The sequence below is a fragment of the Chionomys nivalis genome, chromosome 8 (assembly GCF_950005125.1).
Source record: "Chionomys nivalis chromosome 8, mChiNiv1.1, whole genome shotgun sequence".
NCBI lineage: Eukaryota > Metazoa > Chordata > Mammalia > Rodentia > Cricetidae > Chionomys > Chionomys nivalis.
Window position 1 is genome coordinate 33,333,274 of NC_080093.1, and position 19,398 is coordinate 33,352,671.

At 45.4% G+C, this 19,398-nt stretch overlaps 1 protein-coding gene across 3 annotated transcripts in view; it reads right to left on the minus strand.

The window, feature by feature from the left end:
• Dock8 (dedicator of cytokinesis 8) overlaps nt 1-19,398 on the minus strand; it is a 196,684-nt gene that overhangs the window by 72,740 nt on the left and 104,546 nt on the right. For all 3 annotated transcript variants that reach the window (XM_057777797.1, XM_057777798.1, XM_057777799.1), the window contains 9 exons: nt 18,230-18,392; nt 10,292-10,409; nt 8,158-8,228; nt 7,224-7,362; nt 6,469-6,570; nt 5,097-5,192; nt 4,453-4,687; nt 1,999-2,163; nt 835-1,004 (listed from right to left, as the gene is read on the minus strand). In XM_057777797.1, the coding sequence (XP_057633780.1) occupies nt 835-1,004; nt 1,999-2,163; nt 4,453-4,687; nt 5,097-5,192; nt 6,469-6,570; nt 7,224-7,362; nt 8,158-8,228; nt 10,292-10,409; nt 18,230-18,392 (1,259 nt within the window). The remainder of the gene's footprint in view (nt 1-834; nt 1,005-1,998; nt 2,164-4,452; nt 4,688-5,096; nt 5,193-6,468; nt 6,571-7,223; nt 7,363-8,157; nt 8,229-10,291; nt 10,410-18,229; nt 18,393-19,398) is intronic.

Here is a 19,398-nt window from a genome sequence, read left to right on the forward strand (position 1 = left end):
GAAAAACAAGGGACGACTAAGAAATTATCATGTGCAAGAGAAGCGTAAGGAGACAGGACTGAAAAATGTGTGGGCCCCTGGAGAGAATCCCAGAACAGAGTGGGGGAAAAGGACATTAGGGAAAACTGAGGAAATCCAAATAAAATATAATCTTACATTAATGATAATTATGCTTTGATATTGGTTAATAAGCTGTGACAAATGTCCCATTCTAATGTGAAGCACCAACAGCAAGGAAACTGAGTCACGGTGGCTGTGCTGACAACAATTAAATTTTTGAGAATAGCTACACGAAAGGACCTCAAGTGCGTGAAGAAATGACGTACGTCTGAGTACCGGACACGTCAGATTGCCAGGTATCATCACTACACACCGTATACACAGATTTAAGATCATACTGCACCCACTGAATGTGTCTGCCTGCTCTGTGCCAACTGAAAATTAAAAACAATAGGCCCTAAGCTCTTTGGAAGACCCACATGAGACCCTAACTCAAAATAAATAAAAATGAAAGAAGAAAGAGTGCTTGCAATCCTGCAATGCCACAGCTCATCAGGAGAAACGCTCCAAACACTACTGCACAGAGAGGGACTGCCACTAACGGCATTGTGACAAATGATTCAAAATAGCTAGACAAGAGTATATTAGCATCTTACCACAAAGGAATGGCAGATGTACCAGGAACTAAATATCCTAAACATCCTGACATTATTAGCACACAGTGTACTTATTTATCAAAAATACCACACTGCCCCCAGAAACGTGTATAGTATGCGTTGGTTAAAAAGCAAAACATAGAGTTGACATGGCCTCCAGGGATTGTCATGCCCCTACCTTTGAAGACATGATGTTCTTAACTTCCTCATCCGCTGCACAGTGTGCCCCAGCCAGGTCTGGGTTACTGCTGCTCATCACGCGGGCCTGCATCAGCTTTGAACTCACGGCGGCAGCAGATGTGCGTCCGTACGTGTGGTATCGGGGGTCAGGAGTGGCGGCAGGGCCCCCTGTACCCCGGCAGCCAGAGACATGTCAACAGACAGGACAGAGTCAGTTACAGAGCTTGAGAAGGACCCGATAAGGGAGCAGTGGGACTAAAATGGAAACCTATCAGATGGAGGCCTCGGAAAGAGGCCTCGTTACGCTGCTGCTGTGAGGGGCAGGGAGGAGGTGCTGGGGGAAGTAGGCAGGGTGTGAGGTGGGGAGAGGTGGGGAGGGGTGGGGAGAAGGGGAGAGGAGTGGGGAGGGCTGCAGAGAACTGGAGACCATGAGGAACCAGACCCCAAGGTTGCCAGAGTTTCTGAATTCTCAAGCAAAGCTACAAACACGACTACTTTTTCTTGATCGCTATCTAAATGACGCAACCCTACAACTCATGGAGGAAGGTTGTCCATGATCCACAGTTATCTTCTGAGGACAGGCATATGCAAAGTTTCAAAGTGAGACCAACTCTAGATTGAAAATTGGACTAAAATGATAGATTTATGTAAAATATAACTGCAGGGACTAAGTTTATTTGGATGTGGGATTTTTAAAAGTTCATTGATGATATTGAAGCTACCCAGACATTATGGTTTATTGCCTATGTTAATAACTCAGAAAACAGTGAACTAGATTATTAGCCGGGGGGAATGGGCACTTTTTTTTTTATAGAATGAAAAGTTTCAGAACTTTCAGTGGTGTCACAGCCATTGAATAGATACTGTTTTTGTTTTTTAACTATTATTTTAGAATCTGACACAGTCAACAGTTCTCCATCTTTTAAAGCAGATACTTTGGCAGGTCATCAATTGGCAGGGAGGTAAAGGCCACTGAGACTAGGTAGGTACAGCGCATGGCAAATACGAAAAGAGAGAAGGGAGGGAGAGAGAACCATCTAGGAAGTTTTAATTTTAGCACTTATATAAGTTTTACTTTGCAAAATAAAGCTGAACCTTTAACCCCACGGCGCTGGTATGCGGTGGTGCCCTGCGGGGGACCTGTCCCCTCAGGAAACATTACCTGACTTGGGTGCATCCCTGTGCAGCTCAGGCAGTCGGAACACATAGTGCACGTAGGAGGCCAGCAGGCAGTTTCTCCCATGTTGGTCCTTTCTCAGGTCCTTGCTGTTGTGCAGGCTGTTTGCAATGGCCACCACGGACTCGAAGGCAAACTGGGAGAAGTTTGCTGAGGAGCCAAGAGAAAACGAGAAGTTGAGGGAGATGTTCTCAGGCCAGCAACAGAATGTTCTGGTCACTGACCACCTTAGCCGGGCACAAGAAATGTCAGTAGGAGGCATCTATGTGCCAGGCAGCTCCAGTGTGGAGCCTTGCTCACCAGAGACAAGCTCACATTCCCTCTGTGTGGCTCAAGCTGGCCTAGAACTCACTGCACTCCTCCTGCTTCAGCCTCCCAAAGTGCTAGAATTAAAGGCATGGTAGCGTAACCCACCATGCCTGGCTCATCACATTCCGTTCTTTTTCTCTGCCTTTTGCTAGGAGCAGTTTCTCACAACCGGGATGTGTCCAAGTCCATCCGCCATCACTCTCTAAACTCAGCTGAAAACAGGTGCGCAGTGGGTTCTGCAGACAGACATCGTGTTGGCCTTTATCCTTAGGCCCTACCTCAGATCAGCTGAACCAGAATCTACATTTCCACAGGATGCCCAAGGGATGTGAGAGCAATGCATAAACCTGGCCTATCGGCTCTCATAAAGAGGAATCTTAATAATGTACACGGTTATGACACGCTCCAGAGCAGCTCCATGCAAACTGGTCCATACTGCCTGGTGCTCCAACCCCTTCATCATTTGGCTTTAGCCAACTTCGTGCCTGTTTCTGCTCAAATTCATCTATGTCCTAGTGAGGTAGCTGTCAGTTACTCCATTCTTCGCTCCTTGACTTCGCTCATGCTGTTGTCCTCACCTAGAGTATCTTCCTCGCCTCTTGCCACAAAATCACACTGACCACGAATTCAGATCACCCTGTCCATGCTTGGTCTCCTCATGCGGCCTGCAATGCTGCACAGTGATAGGAATCCAAACCATACCACTCTGAAATTTAGCCTCCCCACGAAGGCTGGGAACCATTCCTAGGCCTGGTGCATGTCTTACAACGTTTGTGGCTCTTCCCTCCCACAGTGTGCCTTTCCTAACACTAGACAGAGCAGAAGCAGGTTCCAGGTGAATGCTTGCTAACTAAGTCCCTCATTGTCTTCATGCGCTTATTTGTAGGTTTTTTTGTTTTGTTTTTTAAGATGGGGTTTCTCTGTGTAGCCCTGGCTGTCCTGTAATTCAATTTGTAGACCAGGCTAGCCTCAAACTCACAGAGATCTGCCTGCCTCTGCCTCCTGAGTACTGGGATTAAAGTCATGCACCACCATGTCTGGCTGTGTGTAATAGGTGTGTACATATGTTCCTGTGTGCATGTGTATGCAGAGGCCAGATACTGACATTAGATGTCTCCTTCAATTGCTCTCCACCTTATTTTTTTGATAACATGCCTGATCTTGCCAAGTAGGCTATGATGACTGGCCAGTGGGCTCCAAGTATCCTCAGCAAGTAACTGAACTACTGCTCCACCCCAAAAGTTTTAATATTAAGGATCCTACTTAAAGTCATTTTTAGCATTTATTTTATTTTTGTATGTGTGTGCGCATGCGTGTGTGCATGTGTGTATGTGTGTGTGTGCATGCTGTGGTACAAATGTGGAGTTCAGACAACAACTTAAGGCAGTCAGTACTCTCCTTCTACCACGCAGATCCCAAGAATCAAATCCAAGTCATCAAGCCGGCTTGGAGACAGCACCTTTATTTGTGGCCCTAAGAATCCATTTTAATATTCTTTCTCACCCCCTCTCTCTGTCTTTCTCTCACCCTCCATTCCTTTCTCTTCTTTAAAAAACATTTTTTACATTTATTTATTTGATTTGATTCATATGAGTGTTTTGTCTGTATGAATGCATGTGCATTTTTTTTTTTTTTTTTTTTTTTTTTTACTTTTCAAGACAGGGTTTCTCCATAGCTTTTGGTTCCTGTCCTGTAGACTAGGCTGGCCTTGAACTCACAGAGATCTGCCTGCCTCTGCCTCCCGAGTGCTGGGATTAAAGGTGTGCGCCACCACCACTCGGCTGCACACGCACCTTTTGAATGTAATGCCTGTGGCGGTCAAAGAGCCTTCAGACTCCTTGGGACAGGAGCTACGGATAGTTATGAACTATGTGAGTAATGGAAACCGAACCTAGGCCCTTTGCAAGAACAACTGCTTTGAACCGCTGAGCCACCACTCTAACCCTTCCTCCTTTCTGTTTTAAACATGCAGGGAGTCTGGCCAAGCAGCACTAGACTTGACTTCGTGGCAAAGGTTGCAAGGGCTGCTCTCGGCATTTTGTAGAAAACAGCAGGTTTGTGGAAAGACAAGATTTACTAGGCAAAGCTGCCTGGCCAAGCCACACCTCCTCCCAGCCCACAGGCCTCTACCTGTCTGGCCAGCGATGACCATGGGCTGCACAGAAAGCTGGAAGAGTTTGTCCAACACCAGGTGGAGGAAGAGCACCAGGGGCTCCAGGCGGGAGGAGTTCAGGCAGATGATGCTGAGCTTCAGCTCGTGCTCCAGCGTGCTCTCTGTGATCTTCTGGTCAAGCACACGGATAGGGAAGGTCACCTGGCTCTCCAGAGAGTGGCAAAGGGTGAAGAACTTCTCCAGGTGATTGTCCTGGGAAGGCAGAAGGCAGAAGCGTCTCATGAGGTTTTATTCTTTCAATATCCACCCAGGAATTTGGTGGAAGGAAACTCTTAGCTAGTGCCTCAGATTAGAAGGTTAAGTCCCGGATGCTTCCAGCAAAGGTAATGGATTTCTTTGTAGAATGTGATGGGTAAAATAGAACCTTTTATACCGGGCTGGCCTCTAACTCACAGAGGTCCAGAGTTTTCTGCCTCCCGAGTGCTGGGATTAAAGGTGTGCACCGCTACCACCCAGCTAAAATAGGATCTTTTTAATGACTATTAATCAAAGAAAAAAATAAATCAGACTTCAACTCACTCCATAGGTACTAGGTATCACACGGCCAAGAAAGGGGGCTAATGAGATGTGTAACCCATTGGCAGGCCTTGGCATTCCTTACCTGGGTGTGAACAGAAGACACAGCTTGCACTTCAATATTAAATACCCCCTTATGGCCCTCAGCCCACTTGATGGGAGGATTCTGTAAAGGGACTTTCTGTGTTACAGAAAGAGAAAGACAAGAGATTAGCAACGTGATTCCCCTTTGCCACGATTAATGAGCAACTTGTCTGTGAACGGCAGGTTCTACAAACAGAGCTTCCACAGTTAGAAGTCAGGCCTTTCGTTCAAGTTCCATTCTACACCAGACTAGTTCTTTTCACACTGACAAGTCAGCCACACTCCCTGGGCCTTAGCATTTGTTCAAATGCTCGGAGAGTTAGCTGGGTAATCTATCTCTAACCTCTCATTGAACACTGATGATCTTGGATGCTGGGAATGTAATTAAATGATCTTCCCATTAATCAGGGATGTCGGGTCAGAGACTGGAGGGCCGCTTGGGTTTTGTGCCTCTTTCATCAAAATGATAGGAAGCATGCTATGTTTGTAAGGATAGGACAAGGGAGGTAACAGGACATGGGGACCCATGGAACTCCTTGAAAGGTACAAACTGGAGTCCAAGCTCACAGAGCTCTACTTGGTCCATAGGGTCCTGGGCATTGTTGTGAATTTGTTGTTAATGTTTCAAAGTCAGCAAAGATCATACAACACATTAATTTCTAACTTGAGAGCTGAAGTATTGCCACGGACTGCAAAGACATGAGGAATGGCAAGACAGGAAGGGCAGAAGCTCTGGAGTTGGCATCTTTACAGTCCATCCACCCGGGCTGTGACCGATGGCCCATAAGAGGAACTGCTGATTCAGGCCTAGAAACACTCCAAAAGGACGGAAATAGAAAACACTATCCTGAGTGAGGTAAGCCAGACCCAAAAAGAGGAACATGGGATGTACTCACTCATAATTGGTTTCTAGCCATAAATAAAGGACATTGAGCCTATAATTCGTGATCCTAGAGAAGCTAAATAAGAAGATGAACCCAAAGAAAAACATATAGTCATCCTCCTGGATATTAACCTTCCCAAAAGGATTCTTGATAGGAGTAGAATCTATCACAAGTGGGCTCAACCTGACTCCTAATCTATAGAACCGTGACGTGCAGACAATCGAGGTAGCATTGCCTCAGGTGCACGTAGCAGCTACAGGACATTCTGATGTGGTGATGTCTCAGTGAGTAACGTTTCTTTCGCTGCCAAATACCCCTCCCATCCTGTCGGAACAATGTGCTTTCGGAAAACACAGGGTGCTTGGAGATGGCAACCCTAGAGAATCTCGCAAGTAACCTCAGACAATCCCCGGGGATGGGAAGTGGGTGTGGGAAAGTGATCCCAGACCACAGCTGGGCAGGACGCAGCCGCCAGACGGTGCTGGTTACCTCGGCAGAATGTATGGAGTAGTTGGGCGGCAGTTTTTCCAACGCGACCGGGAGACAATAGGATCCGGTTTGAAGACGTTCATTTAAGAGAATCGGCAGCCACTGAAACAGATGATGTCACGAGCAGAGTGGTTTGTACAGCAGCGCACAACCCTGGCGATTTATCTAGCTCACAGTCATCGGACAAAGCTAAGCAATGATTAGATATTGACCAGATCTCCTTCCGGCAGCAGCGGCTTCAAGCCAGTTCTTTGCACTGTAAATTCCCTGAGCGTTCCTGAGATGGTAATGGCAACGATTTGCTGCTTTCTGGGCCCTTCTGGACTTCCTACAGCACAAGTGTAGTGGCATTTTTTTTCTTTATGGTCAGTATTGGCTCCTGTCTAAATATCAATGTTCACTTTACTTTTCATGGCTTTTAAAGAAATAATTTTTTCCACTGAATATATATATATATATATATATATATATAAATATATATATATATAACTTAAATTCAGAAATAACACATATGGCAATGCTTTTTTAATTAAATAAATGGATATTCGTTAAAGACTTGATACCCGATCGCTCTCCTTTTGAGGAACCTGTCATTCTCTAAGTAAAGCCATTTCTACTCTCTGCTACAGTCCAGACTAGCACATTTTACACTCTTGACAGGAGACAAGCAAGTGAGCAGACTGTAGGCACTCTCTGCAGGGACTTTGGCTCCACCAGCAATTGCAGGGGGAGGCGGCAAGCTGAAAGTAACTCACCGAATACCCCAGAAGACTTTCTCCCGAGGCCCCTTGCTTCTGCTGACAGCTGATGTGGTAGAAGGTGAAGAGGAGGTGGTGATTTACTGTGAGCTTGGCGGGGAGCTTAATTTTCACTTCTTCGTAAAAGTCGGGAGACCTGTATCAGAAGCACATTGGACACACATCACGGTCAGCGAAAGGACGCCGCCTTGAATGTGAGGCATGGCACCGCCCACCCTTTGCTCCCAAGAGCCTGTATGATGTGGGGCTTCTCATTTCCTTACTCCTGCTCCTAAGCTGTAAGGCCTTGAGGCTGAACCGACGCTATGAGAAACATCCCACCTACACAAAACTGCTCACCATCTGAAGGCCATGGTAGAGAGCAGGAATTTATCCACACAATGGAAAACACAACTTGATCCGGAAAGAGGACGAGGTTCTGAGTACTGCTATGGCCTCTTCTCCCATCTCAGTCCCAAGAACAGGCCTGGCATGTGGCTGTCCTCACCAACAGACACTGCTAAGGCTTCACAGGAGCTATCATTTAGTCCCCGTGACAAGCCTGGCCAGTGTTTGCACTGGCTGGAAGTAGGTTGGGGCAAATGACAAGATGACCAAAGAGAGCTGGGTTTTGCTTCTGGTCCTCCTTAGATCTCAAACCAAGTGAGAAAATACTGTTTATTTAGCACTCTCTACCACCACTTTTGAAATAACCAAAATAATATTAGATTCTTAAATTTTTTTTTCTTCTCAAAGCCTTAGTTACTTACAAAAATTGTGCATTGCCAACATAGAATTACAGAATAAGTATAAACTCCCTCTGCCCCCCCCCCATTCCCTATGTTGCAGAAACAGTTGGGACCAACACTCATGGAGTCAAAAACCAAATCCCCCAAACCTGGGAGGCATTGAATATTTATAGTGTGTGTCCCAAACGCTGAAATATACTCACTTATTATGGTATGTAATTGCTGTGTACACTTCCTGCAGAAATTCAGGCCCATTGGACTTCCCAAAGATGACCTGTTTGTCAATGTAGAAGGAACCAAGTTAAGAGTGACTTCTGTCTCTATCAAATCATCTCTCACATCAACAGGACACAGGTGAGCACATGGAACTGTATGCTCACAGAGTTGTAGTTTATAAGTTAAGGCTAAGTCCTAAAGTTGGCATGATCATACAGACTAAATGTGGGGTGAAGAGTAAACTGAGGTTTCAAGGGTGGCACAATTATACAGATTAAAAGTGGGGTGAAGAGCAAAGTGGGGGTGAAGACTTACTAGTGACCGAGGCAAAGGTGTGAGACTGGAAAACCAGAAGTTGCTGTGGGTCAATGGTCTGTACCCTGTCACTTGTATTTTAAATAAACACCGATTGGCCGGCAGCCAGGCAGGAAATAAAGGCAGGACGACCAGGCAGGAAGTAGAGGCAGGGCAACGAGAATTCGGGAAAGAGGAAACAGTCAGTCTGCAGTTGCCACCCAGACACAGAGGAAATCAGACACAGAGCAAGCAAGATGTGACTGCCTCGCTGAAAAAGGTACCACGCCACATAGCTAACAAGACAAGAATTATGTGCTAAAATAAGTTATAAGCGTTAGTAAGAAGCCTGAGCTAATAGGCCAATCAGTTTATAATTAATGTAGACCTCTGTGTGTTTATTTGGGACTAAACGGCTGTGGAATCAGGTGGGATAGAAACCTCAGTCAACAAGAAGTCTCGTTCCTGTCTCAGTGCCCAGACACAACACGACAATATCATACTCATTTGTCCTTAGTGAGATGTGAGGATCTTCTCCCGTCCAAGGACAGGGACTTAGCCATGTGGGAGATTACAGTCTCCACTGCCCTGGCCACTTGTGTGCAGATGTCTCATGGGGTCTGCAGCAGCACCAACAGTGCATGCATGGAGTCTGCACCAACAGTACATGCATGGAGTCTGCACCAACAGTACATGCATGGAGTCTGCACTAACAGCACATGGTTTGACTAGTGGACCTGCGCCGGGGCAAAGGGAAGAGCCCTTTCCTCTAGCTGCAGCAATCCAGAGACCAGACTCATGGCTTGGCGAGCTGAGATTTACCGCCATTGTCCCTTGGCTGAGTAAGTTGGCCTCACACAGGAGCTAGACATGGGGAAGCTCTAGTAGTGAGCTTTCAGGGCCAGGGCAGAGAGGACTAGGGGACCCCTCCAGACATTCCTTTCCTCCCAAGCACCCTCCCTCTTCCACATTTTTGCCACTGTGGCAAGAGGACACCTTGCATCAGGGAACAGATGGGAGAGAGGGGTGGCTTTTTAGAAAGTAGATATATGAGGAAAGGAAGTATTAGGAAGAAATTTCTTCCTTCAGAAAAGGAAATGAGGCAAAAAGCCAACACTCCACCCCCCTCTACTGTGTATTGCAGGGGATTAAAGCAAGGACTTCCATACATGCTAAACAAGTGTTCTATTAGTAGCTGCAATCTCAGCTAACCATTAGCTGAATTCCATTAATTGTGCAAACAGCATTACATCATTTACTAGCAAATTTGAGCATTGTGGGCTTCTTAGATAAGACTATTTTAGTATAATTGGTTTATAGTTTGCTTCAGGATAGATTCATCACTAGGCTACACTCTGGATTTTTGTAAATGGTCTCATACTCCTCTGGAAGAGTGTATGTGGAGGAAATTCAGCAAAGTAGTGAGCAGAGAGCCACCCTCTAACTTGTAGAGCATTAGAATGGCTTGTTCCACGGGCAGTGTGGAGAGACCCTACAAGACCTCTCGGTCCTTTAAAATGGCCTTTAGTTCCAAGGCATGGCATCTCACGATGGCATCATTTGTGAAAGAGACTTAAGACAGAGGCTGTTTCCCCACCATCATCTTAGGGACCATACTGGACTAGCCAGAAAGGTCCCTGCCTGTGTAGAGTAGGCTATGCTGGAACAGAATACTCTGTGTGGCTCACTGGCAAGGCATTTGTCTAGCGTCATCAAGAGACCTTGGTGGGTGGTGGGCATACTCTGTATACTGAGAACTCCCTGTGAACTGGCAAAGAGAGGATAGCCCCCCTCCCCGACTGGATGTAAACGCTACCCTCTCTTTACCGGCATGGCGTTGCTGGGGTCTTCTCCACACATAAACTGGATCTTTATTGTAATATTGCGGGCAGATGCTAGTTTGTTAGCAAAGTTCAGTCTCTGTGGGTAGACGTAGAGAAGATTTCTGGAAAAGAGAGAACCAATTATTAATATCTAGAGTTCACTTCTGCTCACAGACCAACACCTGAACCTGAGGTCTGAAGTAAGACTGTTGAGCATCGGGGATAGGATATCCTGAAAAGGGCTAACGCTGGAGCCAGGGGTCAGAGATTAGAGTCCATCTTTGTTTCTTCTGCCTGTATGGCTTTGAGAGATTTTGCTTCTGGAAAGTTGAACTGTTTAAAACCTCAAGGGAACTAACAAGTGCATCAACCTATAGGCTGTGGTGCGTATATAAACCCAGTATACAGGGGGAGGGCAGGGATCCTGGTGCAAGCTACACAGCAAGAGACCCTATTTCAAATACTCAGAGGGAGGAAGGAATGCATTCAGAGGCCAGAGGAGGGTCTTAGATCCTCTGGATTGGCGCTGTTCTAGGAACTGGCCAGTAGACTCCTTTGACCCCCCATAAACCCTCATCCTCGTTAAGGGAACACTCACTTTCTCAGTGTTTTGACCCTTCTTTGTAAAAAAAGAAGGTAAAAAAGAAAATGTTTTTTCCAGTGCTATTAGCTTTTTTTTTTTTTTTTTTTTTTTTTGCCCTGAGACATATGTGTTGATTTAATAGCAACCAATATACCCTGCCTTAAAGCTGATGGCTAGTACTGGATTCTCCTGGTCTGATCCCAGAAGCCGCACATAGAAAAGCCCTCTGCTTTCTCAAAGCAGCACCGTGGCCATTTCAAAGTCTTTAGCTGTGTTCTAAAACTCCCCCTACTAAGCCTTTTTTTTTTCAGAGGCAAAAAAGATTCCAGGAGTCATTTGCTGCAGTGGAAATGCAGGGTGTGACCACTGCACCTAAGAGAGGCTCTGCTGCAAAGAGAAAAGTGGGTGCCCTTCATCTCTTCAGCAGCCAGAGGGCAAGACTGATTTCAGCAGAGCCATGGTCAAAATGTCCACTGATATCAGTATCTGTGGTTGACTGATGGCTTTTTTTTTTTTTTTTTTTTTTTTTTTTGGTTTTTCGAGACAGGGTTTCTCTGTGGTTTTGGAGCCTGTCCTGGAACTAGCTCTTGTAGACCAGGCTGGTCTCGAACTCACAGAGATCCGCCTGCCTCTGCCTCCCGAGTGCTGGGATTAAAGGCTGACTGATGGCTTTTATGAAAGCATTCAAAAGGAAGTGGCAATCCAGATACATTACTGAAGCAAGGCAAATAGTGGAGAAGGTGATTTTGGTTTGCCATTCATACTTCACCTCCAGGAAAATCCATGTTAGATGTACTAGGAGTAGCTGCCATTATTTCACAGTTACGACGCACAGGTGCTGCACCCCAGTGTCAGATAGAAGCGTTAGTGTTTTAAATACACAAAGAACACATTAAAATTGGAATTCTCAGAGCTCAGTATAGGCTTTGGTTTTTGACCATTGTTCTAGGTAGTCCTCATGAACTTCAGTCTTCTGTGTCACTCTCCTGAGCTAGGAGGATTACAGGCAGGTACCAATAAGCCGCACTTGAGAGCGCAGTATTTTATGTGCTGTGGAATTACTTAGAAAACCGACAAACCTAACGGGCCTGTATTTTTAAAAGTGAAAGTTTGTGTTGTAAACACACACAAGCGCTCTACAACCGTGTCTTGCGAATACCTGGCTGAGTTCTATAACCTCCGGGGGTAAAACCAGCATTTGTCAGCATTAAATACAAGACTTTTAGGTAGAACAGTCGCATGGGAGCAGTAACTCCAAAGCATGGCAGGTTCAGATGAGCACAAAACCAGGAGGATGTTGGGAGCCGTGAGCGGTAGAGCCAATGACTACACTGCACGCATCCTTAACATGTCACCTGCACATTCCACATAGCTACTCACGCTGCTTCCACTTCCGGTGCCAGACAGGCTTTGCAGAAGTGTAAGTTTGTACCGTGAACCACTGCCCCAAGGGAGACTTCACTGTGTGTCATTGGATGCATGCTTTGACCTTCCCACTACACTTTTCAAAAAACAAAACAAACAAAAAAGTGCTAAACGCTGAAAGAAGGCAGAGATGCGGGTGAGAATAAAACCTTTGCAAAAAAATAACAGCAATCGCTTGGGGCCCTGGGTGAGCGCTCACTTTTCCTTAATCTTGCATTTATCTTTCATAAATAAAACGTAGATAAAACGTATAAAAAACAGTGCACCTGTTTGCTAATGAAAAAGGCCGCAGCTTGCAGAAGTGAGTGCATTGTGCCCTCAAGTGGTTGAAGGGTGTACTACAGCCACAGCTGAGGAATAAAATAACACACCAGGCTGTAAGTAACCTTAGGACATTGGCTCTCTTTTGATTTTTTTTCCATCCTTAGAAAAGGGAAGATTGTTGAGTTTGGGAGCAATATATCAGGATGTGGGCTCTGTATGCCTGATTTACACCGAAGTCTGAGTTGGTTCCAGAGCCAGGAATCGTTCTGTTTCCATTCCTTGGCTGTTTCAAATGGCTTGGTTTTGCCCGCTGTTCATCTGAGGTAAATGGTTTGCTCCGGACACTGCTTGCTAAGACTAGTCAAACAAATGCTCGGGCTTTCTCTCTTAAGGCAGAGTTCTTTAAACACGTCTTCAAAGGATGAAAAGCAGACATGCATGAAGTGTTGTATGTTAAGATGCTCCTCTATAACATAACCACAGAGCAAAAGGCTCATCAGCACAAGGTTAACCAAGTCAGAGAATGTACATAGTGAGACCGAGTCAGCTGAGAACGTAAGAGAGGTTCTGGGTATTCATAAAAAGTGCTGTGCACACACACCAGGCTGCTGAGGAGGAACAGGGCGGTGTGAGGATTATGATTCTGTCCTAAGAATTCTACTCACTAAATCCTAGCTGCCTGACGATCCCTTGGAATCAGCCCTCCACCCATGCAGCATGCTGCAACCCTCACAGTAACCATTAAGACTTCACAGGGGTATGCAAGGCACCTACTTGTTAGGCCAGATCAGACTTTCTGGTCTGAGAACTCTCGACTGAATAGGAGGAGGCCTGGAAACAGCTAATTATCCATCAAAGAAATTGTGTTCCAACTGACAGCCTTGTTCTCAGCAAGCACAGTCCTCCATGGCAGTCCAATAATTAGATAAACAAGACTTCGGAGGCTGGGCTGAGAGGGGAAATGCACTTTATGTGGCTTTCTTTAATGTAATCACTAGTTAAAAGGCCGGCACGGAGTTAACAAGCTCATTACAAACGCTTCGCCTGTGATCTCTGCACATCCCCCCATGGCAGCTACTGGATAAGATGCCCTTGAAGGCCTTGCTGGGACTGGGCCCCAGCTCACACTGTTTTTATTCTGCTCCCACCACAAGGCAGCTGGCGCTTCTATTGCCAGCTGCTGGGCAGCAGGAAAAACAGGGGTTGATTCCAATGCATTCTTAGGCAAACAGATAGCCTTTAAAAAAATCAGAGCCATGGGAACAGGAATGCAGCTCAGACTCCGACAGTCTTTTTTGCCAACCCTAGTTTGCCACTTTTGAAACTGCTGTAATTCTCTTGGTGACTTCTCAGAGCTGCTGGTCTGGGTCAATCTCAAAGGATACCTGTCTAGCTCAATCCCTCCATAGAGGTTGGACATTGATACTGTGGGGTAGATCCATCCTTCCTGCCAATACTGAACAGGTTGGATATGGTTTCAGAAGACCAGGGTCCCTGATGTGGGAGACCCAGTCATTTTGGGGAATGACACTTCTTAGTTTGTAAAGTGATCGCAACCATCTGAGCAAGTGCTCATTTTGTGAAAGCCCAGCGCTGGAGAAGCCTGAGCAGTTCTGTTAGGGTGGACCTAGGGGCCTTGCTTCATAGCAGCTGGAATAAAGCAGAGGTACTGGGGGCAGTGTCCACACAGGATACACAATGAGTTTGACGGAAGACACTGCAGAGGCACAGTCAACAAAGGAGTTCCCTGAGGAGGTGGAGGAAGGCCAGGCTGGGGGTCGACATCTGCCATTAGACTCATGGTGATAGCTCCCTTCATAGTAAGGCCATACTGTAGGCTGGGTAAAGTGACTAACCTAGCCCTAAACTTGTGGCTTTGTCAATGGACTCATTCACTGTTGGGCGCACCAGATGCGTTTATTCTCTGGAGGTATTTATAAGTTAAGCCTCATATCACATTTGTGAGATTAGGTTTCACAAATTGACGTGCTCTTTGGTGTTCATTTTCATACATTTTATTTTTTTTGGATAGTGTAATGGCTTGAATGAGAATGTCTCCCTTAAACTCACATGTTTGGATGTTTGGTTTGCAAATGGTAGAACTGTTTGGGAAGGATTAGGAGGTGTGGTCTTGTCAGAAGAGGCGTGTCACTGGGAGTGGGCTTTGAGGTTGCAGAAGCCCATGCCATTTGCAGTTATCAATCTCTTTCTTGTTTGTGTGGATCACATGTAAGTCCTCAGTACAAAAGGACCAGAGAGGAAACACTGAAATTTAACACGGCAAGTTTAGACAATATGCTTTCTAAATTCCTTGAAGTTTTAATGTAGCAAGTTGTTTACATCATTCTTTCCATACGCATGGTATTGAGACACAGTAGCTTGGCACTAAGAAGAGGCCCCTCCCTCACCAAACTGGAAAGAAGTGCCTTACGTCGCTTCTAAGAGTGAAGATCTGGTTCCAGCCGAGTGGCCTTAACCATCCCCTATGGTGTCAGGCACAACCAAAGAAGACCAGTTCTGTATCTGCAGGCCTGTTTCTCAGGACACCACATTTGGTGCAGAGCACTGGTCTAGACTTGCTCTCACTCCCACATTCTGAATGGCTCAGTGCACAGATGCGTTCCAAATCCTGCACTGATGTGATTAAGGGATAATGTCTGCAGTAAACGGCTCCTGCGGGGGATAAAATGCCGAGGGGCAGTTGGGTTCATAGGATTCATTTGGTGTAAGTTTATTCCCATGCCACAAGCTTCCTCTTCCAATTATAGGTTAAGGTTTCCACAAAGGTGGGGAGACACAGAATCTGTAAGCAAACAGGGTTGTGCCTTCATCTTCCTCCAGGGAGTAAGGAACAGAATGACTACCGTCTACAAATGCTTTGCTCTTCGAGGAGGGTGTTTAAGAAAATGAGGCATTGCTGCTTCAGGAAGGATGAAGTTGGGGACCTGTGTGTCTCACAAACACCAGAAGGAAGAGCTCCAAGTCTTACTGTGTGGCACCTGAGTGTATGGAAGTGCTTAATGTCTTACTGTGTGGCACTTGAGTATATTTCTCATGGTAACTTTTTACTTAGTGCCCTACTAACCTGTCCTTTTTAGGCCTCATGCTAGTGAACCTGCAAGATGCATGTATGGTGGGGACAGATGGGCTCTGAACCCCCTTGCATGTCACATAGGAAAGAGTGGGGGAGGAAATGGAGAGACAGGAGATCTCATGCACCACTAGAAGAGATAATCATTCAATTTTGGGGGGAAAAGTAGCAATACAGATGTAACTAAAAACAAATATCCCTTGTAACCCAGTAATTTCATTTCCAGGCATATTCCCTAAGGAAATTTTCAGAAACACTCACAGAGGGACAAGACAAAATCTGTGACTTTCCAGGACTAGTAGAAAACACAAAAGTCAAGGCTAGAGAGATGGCTCAGCAGTGAAGAGTACTGGTTGCTCTTCCAGACAACTCGGGTTCAATCCCCAGCACCCACATGGCAGTGCCCAACGTGTTATCACTCTCGTCTGGGAAATTTTCATGGCACCACACATGCATGTGGTACACAGACACACATGCAGGCAAGACAGCCATATGCACTAAACTAAATAAATTAATTTCAAAAGAAAACCACACATGTCAGGCTGAGGAGATAGCTCATTCATAGATATAGCTTGTAGGCTAAGTGCCTGCCATGCAAGCATGAAGACTTGGGCTTGACACCTCTAAAAACCGGAGCATGGCATCATGAGTTTATGATCCCAACACTGGGAAGGCAGAGACAGGAGAACCATTGAACAGACAATCTAGAATAATCTGTGAGCCCCGGTCCCAGTGTGAGAGAGACCTTGCCCCTATAAACAAAGTGGGTAAATCACAAAGCTGACCTCTGGACTACACACACACACACACACACACACATGAATGCTTAACAAAAGGCAAATAAAGAAGAACACAGACAGTGAATTGGATAAATAAAATAAATAAAATATGGCCATATTTTATATGTACACCACCACAACAACAAAAAATTAATATGGCTCTACATAAATCAATACTGATGTTTAAAAAATACAAGTTGTTCCCCCTGGTTAAACTCAGGACTAACTCAAAAGAAAAATGAACAGTTTAGCATAATGCATCAAGTTAATAACATGTATGAGTGTTACTCAAAAGAGGAAAAAAAACCACTGTTGAGTGAAAAAACCAAAGTACCTAATACATAGATTGAGGTCCAAATGAATACAAACATAACAGCATCAACATGCACACAGGACCAGTCATGAAAGAAGGGCACACATAAGCTCATGATAGTAGTTGCTGGGCAGGGCTGTGCTTTGACTGTGAAAAGCCCTCACAAGCTCACATGTTTGTACACAAGGTCCCCAGCAGGCTGTGCTGTTTTGGAAGGGCTGTATGATCTTTGGGGGATGGAACATCTCTAGAGGAAGCGGGTCACTGGGGGCCAGCCCTGACTCCCTACCTGCTTTCCTATTGGCCACGATGTGAGGAGGTACCAAGGAGACCAGATGCTCACCCCTCCACCAATGAACTACATGCCATCATGCTTTCCCTTCTAAAATGGGTGCTGTCCTTTCAGTCTGTGAACCAACAGAGACCCTTCCTTCCTTCCTTCCTTCCTTCCTTCCTTCCTTCCTTCCTTCCTTCCTTCCTTCCTTCCTTCTTTCCTTCCTTCCTTCCTTCCTTCCTTCCTTCAAGTTGTTCTTGTCTTGTGTTCATTCTCAGCAACGAAGAAAGAAAGCACCTCAGGCAGCAAGGCAAAGGGACTCAACACGGTGATAGGAGCGACTTCATGGCATCAGTAAAACTTGATTGGATATTTAAATGAAATGAAACCCCACAAAATGTCATTGACAGATGGTGGAGAAAAGATGCTTAATACAGCATTCTCCCCCACATCTCAAAAACAAAAAGCCTCTTAAATAAGTAAGAGCACACAAGCGGCAACACTTTGGATAGATGTGTGCTGTTAAATGCCCCTGCAAATTCCCTAAAAGGTCAGGCAACGAGGTCTCTTGGGAAGCATAGCGACCTCGCCTACAGTCCTATGGTGTCTCACTCTCTGCCATCCAGTACAGCAGTCATGCCACCTGCTTAAATTAATTGAAACAAAGTAAGATGAAAATTTTATTTTCTCTATTGCATTAGCCTAACAACCACATGCTAAATTATGGGCCGCATCTTGGGACTACTCTGTCAACTAAGTAAGTTTCCTGGACATAGCTGAACTTTGTTTGCTATTGTTTTGCCTGTAATCCAGACTGGCCTGGGGCTCATCATGAAGCCGCAGCTGGCCTCCGATCTGCAATTCTCCTGCCTCAGCTTCCTGAGTACTGGGATTAGGCATGTGGCACCATGACATTTTAGTTTCTCTTTTCCTTAAAGACCTTCTACATGGAAGGAAGTCACGGTGATACGTTTGTTACTTTTCTGTTTTTCTTTTTTCAATTTTGGTTAGAAGACATCTAGCAAATCTATGACAGTTATGACTGAAAAAAGCATTCTTGTTGCAGAGAATAAGACAAAGACTCTCTTAGAAGTGACCTCACAATCCTCTGTAGTTCTGAGACATCACATTTAGTTTCCACTCCAATCCAGGAAGTAGGACGAGGCTGGGTGTGGAGGAGTGTATTATCCCAACAAGAGCCCATGCTTCTCACCTGTACACAGTGTGGGGAACATACACTTCCCGGATCGGAAATTCCAAAACCTCCTTGTGCAGACGTGTCCGGTTTTCAGGAAAGGGTTTGACGGGCAGCATCTCAGGTGTCAGGCAGCAATTCATCACATCAGGAGCTGGGGATACCTCCAGCCTAAGAGAGCCTAGAGCAAGTCATGGGAAGGATATTTACTGAAATCTGTCATGTCAAGAAGGAACTCATGATTACTGAGCTGGATTTCTTTCAGGAGAATAAGGGTAAGCTGCGGGACTGTATGTGTTTTGGGGTTCCCAGATATTTTCCTGTATCTTGGGGAAAAGCCTGTCATGCTAAAATTTGAAATTAATATTTTATGAAATAAAAGTAAGAAACTATAAAATGAGTAGGAACAGACTAGAACAGTGGCTCTCCACAGGAACAGACTAGAACAGCGGTTCTCCACAGGAACAGACTAGAACAGTGGCTCTCCACTAGGAATATCTAGAACAATGGCTCTCCACAGGAACAGACTAGAACAGTGGCTCTCCACAGGAACAGACTAGAACAGTGGCTCTCCACTAGGAATATCTAGAACAATGGCTCTCCACAGGAACAGACTAGAACAGTGGCTCTCCACAGGAACAGACTAGAACAGTGGCTCTCCACAGGAACAGACTAGAACAGTGGTTCTCCACAGGAACAGACTAGAACAGTGGTTCTCCACTAGGAACAGACTAGAACAGTGGCTCTCCACAGGAACAGACTAGAACAGTGGTTCTCCACAGGAACAGACTACTGAACAGTGGCTCTTCACCTGTGAATTGCACCCTTTTAAGGGGGTTGCATATCAGATATCCTGCATAACAGATATTTACATTACAATTCGTAATAGTAACAAAATTACAGTGATGAAGTAACAATAAAATAATTTTATGGTTGGGGTTTACTCAACATGGGGAATGTATTAAAGGGGCGCATCTTAGGAAGGTTGAGAATCACTGAACTAGAAGGTCCAGTCCAGATCTACTGCACCACAGTTATATGTGTTAAACAAACAAACACCCCAAACTCCCTGGTATTGGTAGGAATTAAAATTGGTGGCCTTTGGGTTAAGTTCTCTGGCAACCAAAGATGCTATAGAAATAACATATGGGCTGTTGCTTGAGGATAAGGAAGTCTTTTCAACTGCC